At 50.6% G+C, this 12,509-nt stretch overlaps 1 protein-coding gene across 2 annotated transcripts in view; it reads right to left on the bottom strand.

Moving 5' to 3' along the window:
• The window catches only part of CLEC4F (C-type lectin domain family 4 member F), a 12,075-nt gene extending 6,822 nt beyond the window's left edge, over positions 1-5,253 (bottom strand). For both annotated transcript variants that reach the window (XR_006815072.1, XM_045979236.1), the window contains exons 1-4: positions 5,152-5,253; positions 4,159-4,275; positions 3,735-3,845; positions 649-1,767 (exon numbers count right to left, since the gene is read on the bottom strand). Coding sequence is in view for 1 of the 2 variants with exons in the window: in XM_045979236.1 (XP_045835192.1) it covers positions 649-1,767; positions 3,735-3,845; positions 4,159-4,275; positions 5,152-5,212 (1,408 nt within the window). In the remaining variant the exon portion in view is untranslated. The remainder of the gene's footprint in view (positions 1-648; positions 1,768-3,734; positions 3,846-4,158; positions 4,276-5,151) is intronic.
• Positions 5,254-12,509: the final 7,256 nt, after the last annotated feature.

The raw sequence follows: 12,509 nt of genomic DNA, 5'->3' as shown, positions 1-12,509 counted from the left end.
TCTCCTCCAGAAGGTTTCTCCCCTCCTCAGAAGATCCCTTTTATATACCAGAGGACATTGACCTCAGCAAGTCCTTCTCTCCCTTCTTTTTGTTCCTCTCCACCCCAGTTCCTAGATTTCCCTCTCACATAACATTTCTTACGCCTCCCCACCTGCCTTCCACACATTGTTCGTTTCTCATGTGTTGTTTTGTCATACTGACCAGATGACGAGCCACTTGAGAGCAGCACGGCTGCCTTATGTCACCTCCACCGCTGCCAAGGCACATCGAGCCTATTTGGGGGGCTTCAGCCCTTCTCCAGCTCCCACCCTCCTTCCCAGGGGGATGCAAGTTGAAGTAAGCAAAAGGCAAGGGCACCTGTGTGTCTCAATTCAGTTAAGCGTCTGCCTTCGGCTCAGCTCATGATCCTGGGGGCCTGGGATCGAGCCCCGCATCAGGCTCCCTGCTCAACGGGGAGCCTGCTTATCCCTCTGCTTGCCACTCCTCCTGCTTGTGCTCCCTCTCAATCCCTCTCTCTCTCCCTGTCAAATAAATAAATAAAATCTTTTTTAAAAATGTTTTAAAGTAAGCAAAAAGCTGAAGGGACAGAAAACTCTACCCATCCAGGAGACTGTACCTCCCAGGCCAAGCTCTCCCGTCCCACTTACTTTGGGTCCTCTGTAGCTGCTCCTGGGCGCCAAGGGCCACACGGACTGCCTCCAGGCGACTCTGCTCCTCCTGGACTTTCGTCGTTAGTGTTTTGGTGTTCTCTAAATCCACTTTTAACCGCTGGAGCTCAGCACTGGCCTTCTGCAGATTGCTCTCCAGCCTCTGGATCCTGGAACCTAAGGCTGCAGCAGTCTTCATCCCTCGTTTTAGGGTCTGTATCTCTCTGCTGGCATTTTTCAAATACACACCTAGTACCTGAATCTTGGGATCTAGGGCACTGGCATTTTCAAGCTCTGTTTTTAATAACTGGATCTGAGCATCTGTCTGCTTTAGACTGTTGTTGGTTACTTGGGTCTGGGTAGTAACAGTTTCCAAATCTCTTTTTAACAAGTGAATCTCATCACCAGCCCATTTGGAATGACCTTTTAGTAACTGGATCTCAGCGCTGGTGTTGTCTAAACTGCCTCTTAGAAAAGTCTGCGTCTGGGAGTTTAAAGCACTGGCATTTTGTAGGCTTCCCTTGACCCTCTGGAGCTCAGCACTGGCTCCTTCCAAACTGCTTCTTAAAACCTGATTCTGGGCCCTTAACTCCTGGACACCAGCCAGTTGGCCGCTCAGAACTTGGATCTGAGCATTAGCATTCTTTAGACTGCTGTTCGCCCACTGGGCCTGGGCATTTGCCATTTTCAGCCCTGCTTTCAATATCGCAATTTCAGCATTGGCATTTCCTAAGTCTCTGCTCAGCATGTGGAGCCCGAGGCTGGCGTTTTCTAAACTGCTTTTTAAGAAACTGTGAGTCTGGGAATTTGAAGCATTTGCCTTTTCCAGATCTCCTTTCAGCTTCCGGAGATCCGCACCGGCCCCCTCCAAGGAGCTCCTCAACATCTGGGTTTGGAAACTCAAGGTACTGGCGTCCTCTAGAACATCCTTTACCCTCTGGATGTCAGCACTGGTGTTTTCCAGGTGACCACGGAGCACCTGGATCTGAGAACTGACACTGTCCACTCTGCAAGTCAACATCTGGATCTCCGTGCTCCAGGTGCTTGAATTCTCTTCATGGCTTTTAAACATCTGGATAGTCTCCTGCAACCGTGCTGCCTCATCAGAGTCGTGGGGATCTGGAGGGAGGAAATCGACGAGGCAGCCACAGAGGCCCGTTACATAGGCAAGCATTCGTAATATGGGCCAACCATAGTGTTCTCACGTCTTCTAAGGGAAATGTCTAAGGCGCAGCCCTGGGTGCTCCTCAAGGAGCCTCCTGCTCATCAGAGCCACCCAGACCCTGGGGATGAGCCACCTGAGACTGTGGGCCAAAAAATAAGATAAAGATGTACTTAGCTGTCCCCCAAGAACTGAGTAATGAAAGGACTGAAATACTTGCCTGCTATAAACTAGCTACCACTAAGAGTCGTGCTGGTCAGACTTGGATGATTTTGCCCTTGTAATTGAACTTGAAGGTAACTGATGATATCATTGAGAGCTGCTGAAGTTTAACTCCACTGACATTTCACCATTAAATGGGTCACTATGAAAAAGAAACTAGGTGTGCATAAAGCCAGTGTTTAGTCTTCCACTGTATTTGTACACCAAGCACGAAGCCTCTTGATTCACCTCCTAAAAAGGGAATAGATGGCAAACATAGTTCTCTGAACACAAATTCCCGAAACTAAACAAAACAGGTACCTGTAGAGGAGGCCCTCTGTTCAGTCCACACACGGGGCTATGGTGGAGGCCCTCCAGGTGGTACTAGATCCTGGAGTGGAAAGGGACTTTTGAAGGGCTGGCACACCCAGTGTTACACAGAGCAGACTGTTCCCCACAGAACAGTCTGAGGATATGGGAGAGCTGAGTGAAAGCCCCGGTCATCGCAGTCATTCAGGGAACTCGCAGCCCCTTTCAATCTGCATGATCGTTCCCACCAACCCCTCCTGCAGCTGGTCCTACCAGCACCTTTTGCTCACCTCACAAGCTAAGACCTTACCTCAGATATTCATGGTCTAAGACACTCGATGCCAACCTTCTCTCAGGAATAGGGAGAAGAACCCAAGTAGGCCGGGACCCTTTTTGGAAGAATCCTGCCCTATTCCTCATGCCCTACCCAGGTCAATGTAGGAGGTCTCAGGCACTATGCTGAGGAAAGGCCAGGTGGGGCTAGGTGACCTTTGAAGATATGAGAAGTCCAGTCAAATACTCTGCCTTGTCAAGGTAGACAAATACATCAATGGAACAGAATAGAGAATCCAGAAATAGACCTACATATATAGTGACGATTGATTTTCTACAAAGACACAGAAGTAACTCAGGATAATCTTCCAACAAATGATGCTGCAACAGTTATATATGCACACACAAAATAAAAACTAACTTCATGCTTCACACCGTTAATATAAAGCTTAACTCAAAATTAATCATAGACCTAAATGTCAACCAAAAAGTGCAAAATTTCCAGGAGGAAACATAGGTAAATGTCTTTGTGAACTTGGGATAGGTTTCCAATATGAAACCAATAGTACAATCCATAAAAGGAAAAAAAAATGATGTTAGACTTTATTAAGATTTAAATCTTGTTAGGAGAATGAAAAGACAAGCCATTAACTGAGAGGAAATATTTGCAAATTACATGCTGATAAAGGAGCAAAAAGAGTACATACCGTAGGATCCTTTTCACATAAAACTCTAGAAAAAACAACCAGTCTGTATTACTGCAAGAAGATAGGCGGATGCCTGGGGATGAAGAGAGGAGGGCAAGGGAAGGATGTCAAAGGGCACAAGGAAACTGTGGGGGAAGATGATGAATACGCTCATTATCTTGACTGTGGTGATGGTTTCACGGGTATACACATAAGTCAAAACTTATCAGAGTGTACGCTTTAAAGACTGTACCTTATTATGTGTCAATTACACCTTAATAAAGCTGTTGTTTGTTGTGTTTTTTGGTTTTTTTTTTAAAGATCGTGTCTTCTTGTGAGAAAATTGGAACCCGTTCAGGGGCAAAGGAGGCATCAAAAGAGAGCCCCCTCTTAGGGTCTGGGCATCTGAATGCCCCAGCTCCCCCATTCCACCCCATCTCCCTGTGGCTACTCACTGTGGGGTTCCACATGTAACTGTCCAGTTGTGTTGTCATCTCCAGAAATCATGGCTGGAAACTCCTGGAAGGAGGCATAGGGCCCCAATGGAGGTCTCGGCTTCTGTAGAACTGAGACACCCATTCCTGGGTCAGCATACTCTCTCTGCTCTAAGGCTGGGAGAACAGGCTGCCCCACCCTCAGTCAGGGTTCTAGTAGGAGGAAGATGCCCCCCACCTCAGACTTCCCTCCATGGGCCTCAGCTCTTGGGAGTCTCCCTTTGGACGGGGGACTTGGTTGAATCTCAGATAAGATCTGGTTCAAGCCTGGGGCCAGAGGTAGACTGACACTTCTGGAAGCAGAGGGGAGGCAGTTAGCCTCTGTGGGACCTTTATACAGGAAGACAGAGAGAGTCAGGGGCATTCAGGTCACCTAGAAACTTACCCACAACAAAGAGCGCCACCAGAGAGGAGACAAGAGTCACAGCCATAACCGCCAGGATGGTCTGAACAAGCCTTGGCCTCCTGGATGCTGCAGAAGCCCCTGCTGCAGAGTCCAGCCCTGCAAGGGAGAAGCCAGTGCACAGGAGGTGTGTGCTATACAGGCTGGACAGGGTCAGCCCGGGGTTCAGTCTCCTGGACTATCTGAGGGGGATGAGAATACTGGCCATGCTTAGCATGGAGATGGGAAATAACGCACTTGGGAGTGTTCACCTGCACTAACTGGGGGTGTGGTAGCAACTCAAAGAAAAAGAGAAGACCACAGAACCTGGAGGAGGGGTGCAGGGCATGGACCCCAGCATGGAGGAGGGCAGCAAACATGTAGTTTGCATGGAAGAAGACAGGAGGGAGATGGGAAGGGACAAAGCAGGAACCTGACCTCTGGGTCCCAGGGCCAGGCTTGCTCTTGAACCCTGACCAGAGTAGGACTCACAGCCCTTTGGGACCACTGCCTCTCCCACAGACTGACATAGGTCAGTGCTGGAGTCCTCTTCTGCTGGGGTCAGAAAGCCCTGCATGGTGTCCTAAGAAGAGCTACACCTATTGAGTCTGGAGGTGTGGTTAGGGATGAACAGTGTGCAGCAGAATCCGTTCTAAGGCAGAGAAACACCAGCCTAGAACCCCTGAGGCCTGGGGAGGGGGGCGGGCAACCCCGACAGAGAGGGGACCAGGAACCGAATTCAAAGTTCACCTTTCCCTTGTCAGTTGCCATCTCCAAGGGAAGGGGTCTGCGGAGGTCTCCTGCAGAGACTGGGGTGTGCCCCAGTCCCTCTGTCCTCACCTAACTCACCTTCAGCTCTTGCCTATTTATTCTGGAGGCTGAGACAGGGAGGAGCCGAACTCTGGCCTGCCAGGCAGGGCTGACAAGAATGGCAAGGGCTGCGAGACCAGCAAGCCAGTCCCTGAGGAAGATGGGGTGATGCCTCAGTTTTCTCACCTCGGAGGCGCAGGAAGACCTTCTGGTTGTCCGTAAAGAAGTGGACTCCATCACCATTCATCTCTTCCTTTACCCTCCACCGCTGCTCCCTGCCACAGGCCCCTTGCAGGCTGCACACTGGGAAGTAAAGCTGAGCTCCTTGGGACTTATATGGCCCCGAGTAGGAACTCCCTCCCCTGCTGATTCTGCAGAAGCACCCAGCAGGGTCCTGTCCTTCCAGGCTCCCCGGCGCCAGTCTACCCTACCCTCTCCCTCTCTTCCCTGGCATCAGCACTGGTCCTCCCCTCAAGCCCCTCACCCCAACTTCCACTCTCCAGCAGAGTCCCCAAAGCTAGCCTCCAGGGCCACTCTGGAGGGGGGCCCGGGGGATCCTTCTCAGCTTTATAGAAAAACATCCTTGTGACCTGTGGCTGACCCTTAACCCTAGCCCCAGAGTCCCTCAGGTAACAGGAGGTCAGGTAAGGAGGGAGCTGGGTCAGTGTAGGAGGTATCTGGAAGGGCTCAGGTGACTCTTGACCACTTAGGACTGCACAACTGGCAGGGAAATGAAAGGGTCTGTGCTAGACTAAAAAGTGTATTTGGTCTTTGTCACAGTTCCTTGGAATTTCCTAAGTGACAGGACTACCTTTTTTTATTCACAAAGAGGCCCTTTTGAGGGGCACCTGGGTGGCTCAGTGGGTTAAAGCCTCTGCCTTCAGCTCGGGTCATGAGGGTCATGATCCCAGGATCCTGGGATCGAGCCCTGCATCGGGCTCTCTGCCTGCCTCTCTGCCTACCTGTGATCTCTGTCTGCCAAATAAATAAAATCTTTTTTTTTTTTTAAAAGAGGCCCTTTTGAGCATACCTGAGTTTATGATAATGAGGTGACTCAGGGTAGGCCCCTAGATCGTTTCAGGATGGGAGCCAATCCCAGAAAAACCAACCCCCCACCCAGGACTTCCAGGTAGGAGAGGGGGCCTGGAGATGGGATTATGAGAAGTTTTCAAGGAGTTTCCGGGTTGGTGAATATATCCACCTGCCTGGAGAGTGTCACATCCCAACTGCACAGGAACAGAGGTTCCATTGCTCTGAACTCTTCTGGACTCTTGAACTCACCCTATGTACTTCTTCCTCTGGCTGTTCATTTGTATCCTTTACCGTAAACTGTAATAGAACGCATGGTGTGTTCCTGGGTTCTGTGAGTCATTCTAGTGAATTTTCAAAGCGGAGGGGGGTCATGGGAGCCCCCTGATTTTCAGAGGGCTGTGCAGAAGTTGCCTGGTGACCCCACTTGCAGGCGGCATCTGAGGTGGGGGCCATCTTGTGGGATTGGAGCCCTTAACCTGTGCGGTCTGTGCCAACTCCAAAGTCATTGTTAGGACTGACTTCAAGTGTAGGATACCCAGTTGATGTCAGAGAATTGGTTGGTGTCAGAAAACAGCAAGCAGGACCCAACTTGATCCAATTTCGCACCTCTAGCTGATTTCATCCACGCTCCCTTGAGTTGATCCGGTTTGAGACTAACTGAACAGAAACTTTGCCATGAGACCCTGTGACGTCCCTGCTTCAGGGGGTTCCTGCTGCTTGTGAGCCTGGACTTAGAAGACAGGGAAGTGAGGCATCCTGGTGGGGCCATGTGAGCCCAAAGTCCCCAGCCCCCAAGGGAGTAAACAGCTGAGCAGAATCAATACTCCCACTGGCTGGCCAGTTCATGACCGAAGCCATTCTCCCTAAATCAGTTCAAAGTTAATGGTCCCTTGGTTCTCCGGTATTTCAGATGGTTATAATCTTACCAAAACGGATCACATTTTCTTTAACTCATAAAAATCTAATTATATATTTGTCCCCTATCTCACCAGTGACCCACTGGCAAGATGTCAGTTACTGCCTTGCAAATGGCTTGTGCCATCCTTCTTGCATGGCTTCTTCCCAGTTTCAATCTCAGTTTCTAGTTTCCCTCTTCTCCTGTTCCCACAGCTTTTTCCCAAATCCCGGAGTCAGTCTCCCACAGGCCCTCCGACTGCTAAGAAGCCTGCAGTGCCACTGAAGTGATGGAGACGCTGTCCTGTGAGTGCCTTGTCCCAAGGAGGGGTCGGGAGAGCAGCTTCTTCCCAAGAAGAGCTTGTGTCAAGGAGGCCACTGTCAACTTGGCCAGCGGTTAGTGGAGCGCACAGCGGGTATACAGGGTGAGGAAGGGGGTGGTTGCCTACACACAGTTCATGAGGCCGTGTGTGTGCATGCGCGTGCGTGCATGCGTGCGTGCGTGCACGTGTGTGTGTGTAGGTAGAGCATCCATGGAGGCCTGTTACCTCCTGTCCACTGCAATCTGACCTGGTAGGAAGGACACAGGAGGAATCTGGAGGCGCCCATTTCTGGACCAATCAACAGCTCTGTCTAAGACCCCAGGAGTGTCTAGCAAACCCCTTCACCTCTGTGTGAAAGGATAGTTGCTTGAGGTCCTTCCCCAGAGGCCCAGAAGAGACTCAGGGGTGGCTGAAGAAAAGCAAGAGCCCGCTTTCGTTTCCATTTCCCCACACTCAGGAAGGGCCCAGGCCAGGCCCACTCAGGAGCTGATTCTTCCTGTAGCCTGACAGCTGAAGGAGCCTCAAAAGCAGAACTGGAAGGGTAGAGTCTGGACCAAGAGAGGACATAGTCCTGCAGATATGGTGGCCTCAGGCGTGACCAGCCCAGTCCTTCCCCCTCATCCCTGTCCCCATTCCTGTCCCACCCCAGGCTCCCAGCTCTAATTTCTCCTGTAAAAACACCATCTACCAGCAGGAAACACCAGGGGCTGCTGCTACATCCTTTCTGGGAGGTTTCTCTGTTCTCTGGCCAGAAAAAATCAAATGGATATTTTATACATTAATACCAGAACCGCTCATCCACTGGGACCTCTTATACATTGGTTTTTCCTGACCTACAAAAGAACACAGGGACACGCTTCTAGAGGTGTAGACCCCTAGCTGCAGAAGCTTTTCTCTTTCTTTTTATTATCTATTTGAGAGAGAGTGAGCAAGAGAGAGCATAATCCAGGGGAGGGGCAGAGGGAGAGGGAGAAGGACTCCCCACTGAGCAGAGAGCCTGATGTGGGACTCGATCCCAGGACCCTGGGATCATGACCGTGAGCAGAAGGCAGAGGCTTTACCGACTAAGCCAGCCAGGCACCTACAGAAGCCTTTCAGTCACCCATATTGACCCTTAACAACACAGGGTCGTCAGCTGCCTTCCAGGGAGTAGCCAGATCCAGCAGATTTGAGGAAAAGGGGAGACCTGAAGCTTGCAAGCTGCAGCCCTCAGCAGCTGATTGCTGACATCTTCTGGCATCTCTGCAGGTCTTTATCTTGAGAATAACCCTTCCCTCCTGCTCAGTCTGTCCAGTAACGAGGAGGCTAAGCCCATACCCAATTCCCAGGCCCAGGAATGAGCATGTGGCTTGGTTAACATAACTCATCTCCCTGATCTCCATTATAGCTTTAAGGATGAGCATGTCAGTCAGTGCTGGATTCTTGTTGGAACTATTGGGAAAGGGACCACATCCCTCTGAAGCTGCAAAACCAGGAGGTTGTAGGCAAGGAGCTACCCAGGTCGCTCCTGGGGAAGGTCTGCCTGGCCCTTGGCACTAAGCCGATGCAGTCAGAGGGTAGGGCTGGAGGGAGGCAGCTTCGGGGCAAGATGTATGCATCCAGCTACCCGAAATGTCCCAACTTGGCATCCCATAGCAAATCCAACAACAGTAACAGTGATCCTTCCCATCACAGGCCCCGGTGCCCCCTCTCACCCAGCTTCAATTCAGTTAACCTTCTAACTGTTTTCCCTGCCTCCAGTCTTGCCCCCCTTGAGTCTTGTCACCATATTGCATGTATAATGATCTTAAAAAAAAAAAAAAAATCAGGTATCCACATACACATTCCCTTGCTCCCTCAGCCAAGGAGAAGCAAATACCCCAGCTGCAGCAGCCACACACACAGCACCCAGATCTTGGTTTCTAATATCATTATCCGAAAAAAGGAAACCAGGGCTCTTTGGAGAAATGGCTGATTCTAGGACCAGGGCAGGACATATACAAAAGGCACCCAGAGTATCTTGTGCCTGGAAGTAAAGAGATGCTTTAAAAAATAATAATAATAATAATGCTGAAGGAATGGCAAAAAAGACACAGGAGCTACATAAAAGAGCTCCTACTGGCTCAAACTGGAACCATTTAAGCAAGAAAATAAAGTTGTATTGGACTACAACCCAAAGGATAAAACCCATGAATCCATACTGATAAAATAAACATCTGAATAAATAAATAGATAAATCTCCCACAAAGAAAAATTGCAAATAAATTGTGTGGCTATTCCATTTTCAAGAAAGTAGGTGTAACTCCCATTCTGAAGTGTGGGCTACACACGGTGATTGCTATTGTCCGAATGTTCGTGTCCCCCTCCACATTTGTATGTTGAAATACTAACTCCCAACTGGATGATACTAGGAAGTAGGGCCTTTCGGAGGGATTAGGTCGTGAGGGATTAGGGATTAGAGCGGAGTCCTCCTAAATGCGATTCGCATCCTTATTATGATAGAGGCCCCAGGGAACTTGCTCGCCCCTTCTCCCATGTGGAAGGACACAACAAGACACAAGCAGTCTGGGACTGGGGGAAGGCCCTCACTCCAGCATGCAGAAGGGCAGATACCCGCGAAGGGACCTCACTGGAGAAGTGGGCTCTGGATGTGGGGATTAAGTGAGCCAAGACCACAGGACCCTGACCCAAGGCACAGACTCCCAGTAAAAGTATATCCTCACTGACTCGGGCTCTTTCTGTTTGGAAAAACAACAATGGGGTGGACGGGCGGGGCTAGTCTTGTCATTACATCCACATGCGCAGGAGGGTCTGGAGGGCTGGGCTGGATCTAAGGTGGCACCAGGAAGCCCCGCAGCCAGAATCCTTGGGCCTTCATTCTGCTGCCCTCCCCTCTGCAGCTCAGCTACTCTTTCCCCTGCACCGTTCTCTTTTCCCTGCCAGATATGCTCCCAGGTGCTCTGCCTTTCTGCCCCGTAGCTTCAGCTTATCCCTCGTTTCTGCAGGTGCTCCACGATGGCCCCAGCAGCCCTTCTTCAAGTCAGGGCCTTCCAGCTAGGCTTCCCTGTTAGCGGCCTCATCACCAGGGTGTTTCTACCCCGAATTCTTTCCCAGAGAAGTGGTCAGAAGGTCCCGCTCACGTCTTCACACCAGGACCAACCTCGTTCTGAATGCTGCCTATTCACCCCAGTGGTGGGTGACGCAGTCAGTTCAAGCTACGATATCAAGAATACTATAGATGAAGAGGCTTACACAAGGAACACTTGCTTCTCACCGTTCTGGAGGCTGAGCAGTCCAAGGTCAAGGTGCTGGCAGATTCAGTTCCTGCTGAGAGCCTTCTGGTTTGCAGACTGACATCTTCTCATTGTAAACTCGCCTGGCAGAGAGAGAGAGGCAAGATCTCCTGTTTTCATAAGAGCGTGAATCCCATCGCGAGGGCTCTACCCTTGGGACCTAATTCCTTCCTAAAGTCCCACCTCCTAACACCATCCATGCTGCAGGCTAGAATTTCAATGTCCAAGTCTTGAGGGACACAACCCTTCAGTCCATAGCAGTGAGGGAAGGATCTCGTGCCCTAAATAGTGCAAGCTGACCAAACAGATAGCATCTAACACGGAATGGATGAGACTGACAGTCATTTCTTTGTCACATATCACAGTCTGGAGGAGGAGGACACCACATACAATGCAGGTGTCCTCGACCCCCACGGGGGTTATACCCATGAGCAGAGGGAACCCGCAAGGACTGTGGTCGGCTGGCACTGTAGTGACCAGAAGATACAGTGGCCCTGATTCCTGCAAGAAGACATGACTGGCTTGTTGGAATAGATTCCTGCGTTGGCAGACAGGGGGTTCGTGGAACCCAGCAGGTTGCAAGTTGGGTGGAAGACAGCTGGTGCGGTGGATAGAGGGATTAGCGAGGTAGGGTGACTCTCTGATGAGAACTGACTCGACATGTCACAGCAGCACATGAAACTGTAGACCTTGCAGTACAAGCTTCTGAATCAGCTGTCCCAGGGACAAGTGCCACCTCGGGAGGCAGGCGGAATGGGGAGCAGGACCACATGCTACTCAATGTGGCAGCCCAGATATCAGGACTAACATGGCAAGTGGGAGAGTGAAATGGAGAGCAGCACAATACTTCTAAACCCAGTGGGAGAGCTTCCTAGAAGGAGCTTGTGTTTAGTTTCTGTACCAGCTCATGCTAGGACCAGAGAGCCAACACTGGGAAAAAATAAAATTCTTCCCTAATTTTCTGCTTGGAATTACAAAGAGTAGGAACAAAAAAATCTTTCTCTCTCTCTTTTTTTAAGATTTTATTTATTTATTTGGCAGAGAGAGAGCACAAGCAGGGAGAGTGGCAGGCAGAGGCAGAGGGAGAAGCCGGCTCCCTGCTGAGCAAGGAGCTTGATGTGGGACTCGATTCCAAGACTTTGGGATCCTGACCTGAGCCAAAGGCAGATACTTAACAGACTAAGCCACCCAAGCGTCCAAAAAATATTTTTTAATGAAGATGTAGAATTCTTTCTTGCCTACAGCAACCACACTGGCTTGCCCATCTTCTCTGCCCTGAAAACCCCACGCCCTCAGACCTCAGCAGTCTCCGGAACTGGCCCACAAATGCTCCTGCATGGCCACGACCACAGCCTGACCATCCCTTACCCATTGCCATAGTTTGAAAATCCCATTTGGGGCGCCTGGGTGGCTCAGTGGGTTAAGCCTCTGCCTTCAGCTCAGGTCATGACCTCAGGGTCCTGGGATTGAGCCCCACATCAGGCTCTCTGCTCGGCGGGGAGTCTGCTTCTTCCTCTCTCTCTGCCTGCCTCTCTGCCTACTTGTGATCTGTCTGTCAAATAAATAAATGAATAAATGTTTTTTTAAAAAATCCCATTTGTCCCATATTTCTTCAAGCTTCCTCCTCATGCCTCTGCCCTAAGCCTGACCCCTTTGCACCCAGAACACCACCTGCTGGTCACAGTCGTTAAAGGAAGATGTCCTGTCCCCAGGACCCTACTGAGGGCCCAGATGAGGACCTGAGGGGAGGAGGGCGCTCTGCTGAGCCCACCCCTGTGCTCACACCACATCCTCCCTGCTCCCCCTCTACTCTCCTCCCAGTGGGTTCAGCCCCTGCCTGGATCCAGATCCACCAGATCTTGGCCTTGGCCTTGGCCACCAGATCAGGGTTTGGACTTGATACCCATGAAAGGGGTCTGAGTGAAGAGTGGGAAACATGGCCAAGTCTCGCCCTCGGGAGTAAAGCCAGGCAACAGAAGATTGTCCAGTGAACATCAGAGAGGAAAGGCCACCAAGAGGGTCG

The sequence above is a fragment of the Meles meles genome, chromosome 15 (assembly GCF_922984935.1).
Source record: "Meles meles chromosome 15, mMelMel3.1 paternal haplotype, whole genome shotgun sequence".
NCBI classification, from domain to species: Eukaryota; Metazoa; Chordata; class Mammalia; order Carnivora; family Mustelidae; genus Meles; species Meles meles.
The sequence above is the reverse complement of the archived record's forward strand: the minus strand, read 5'-3'. Positions and strand labels throughout refer to the sequence as shown.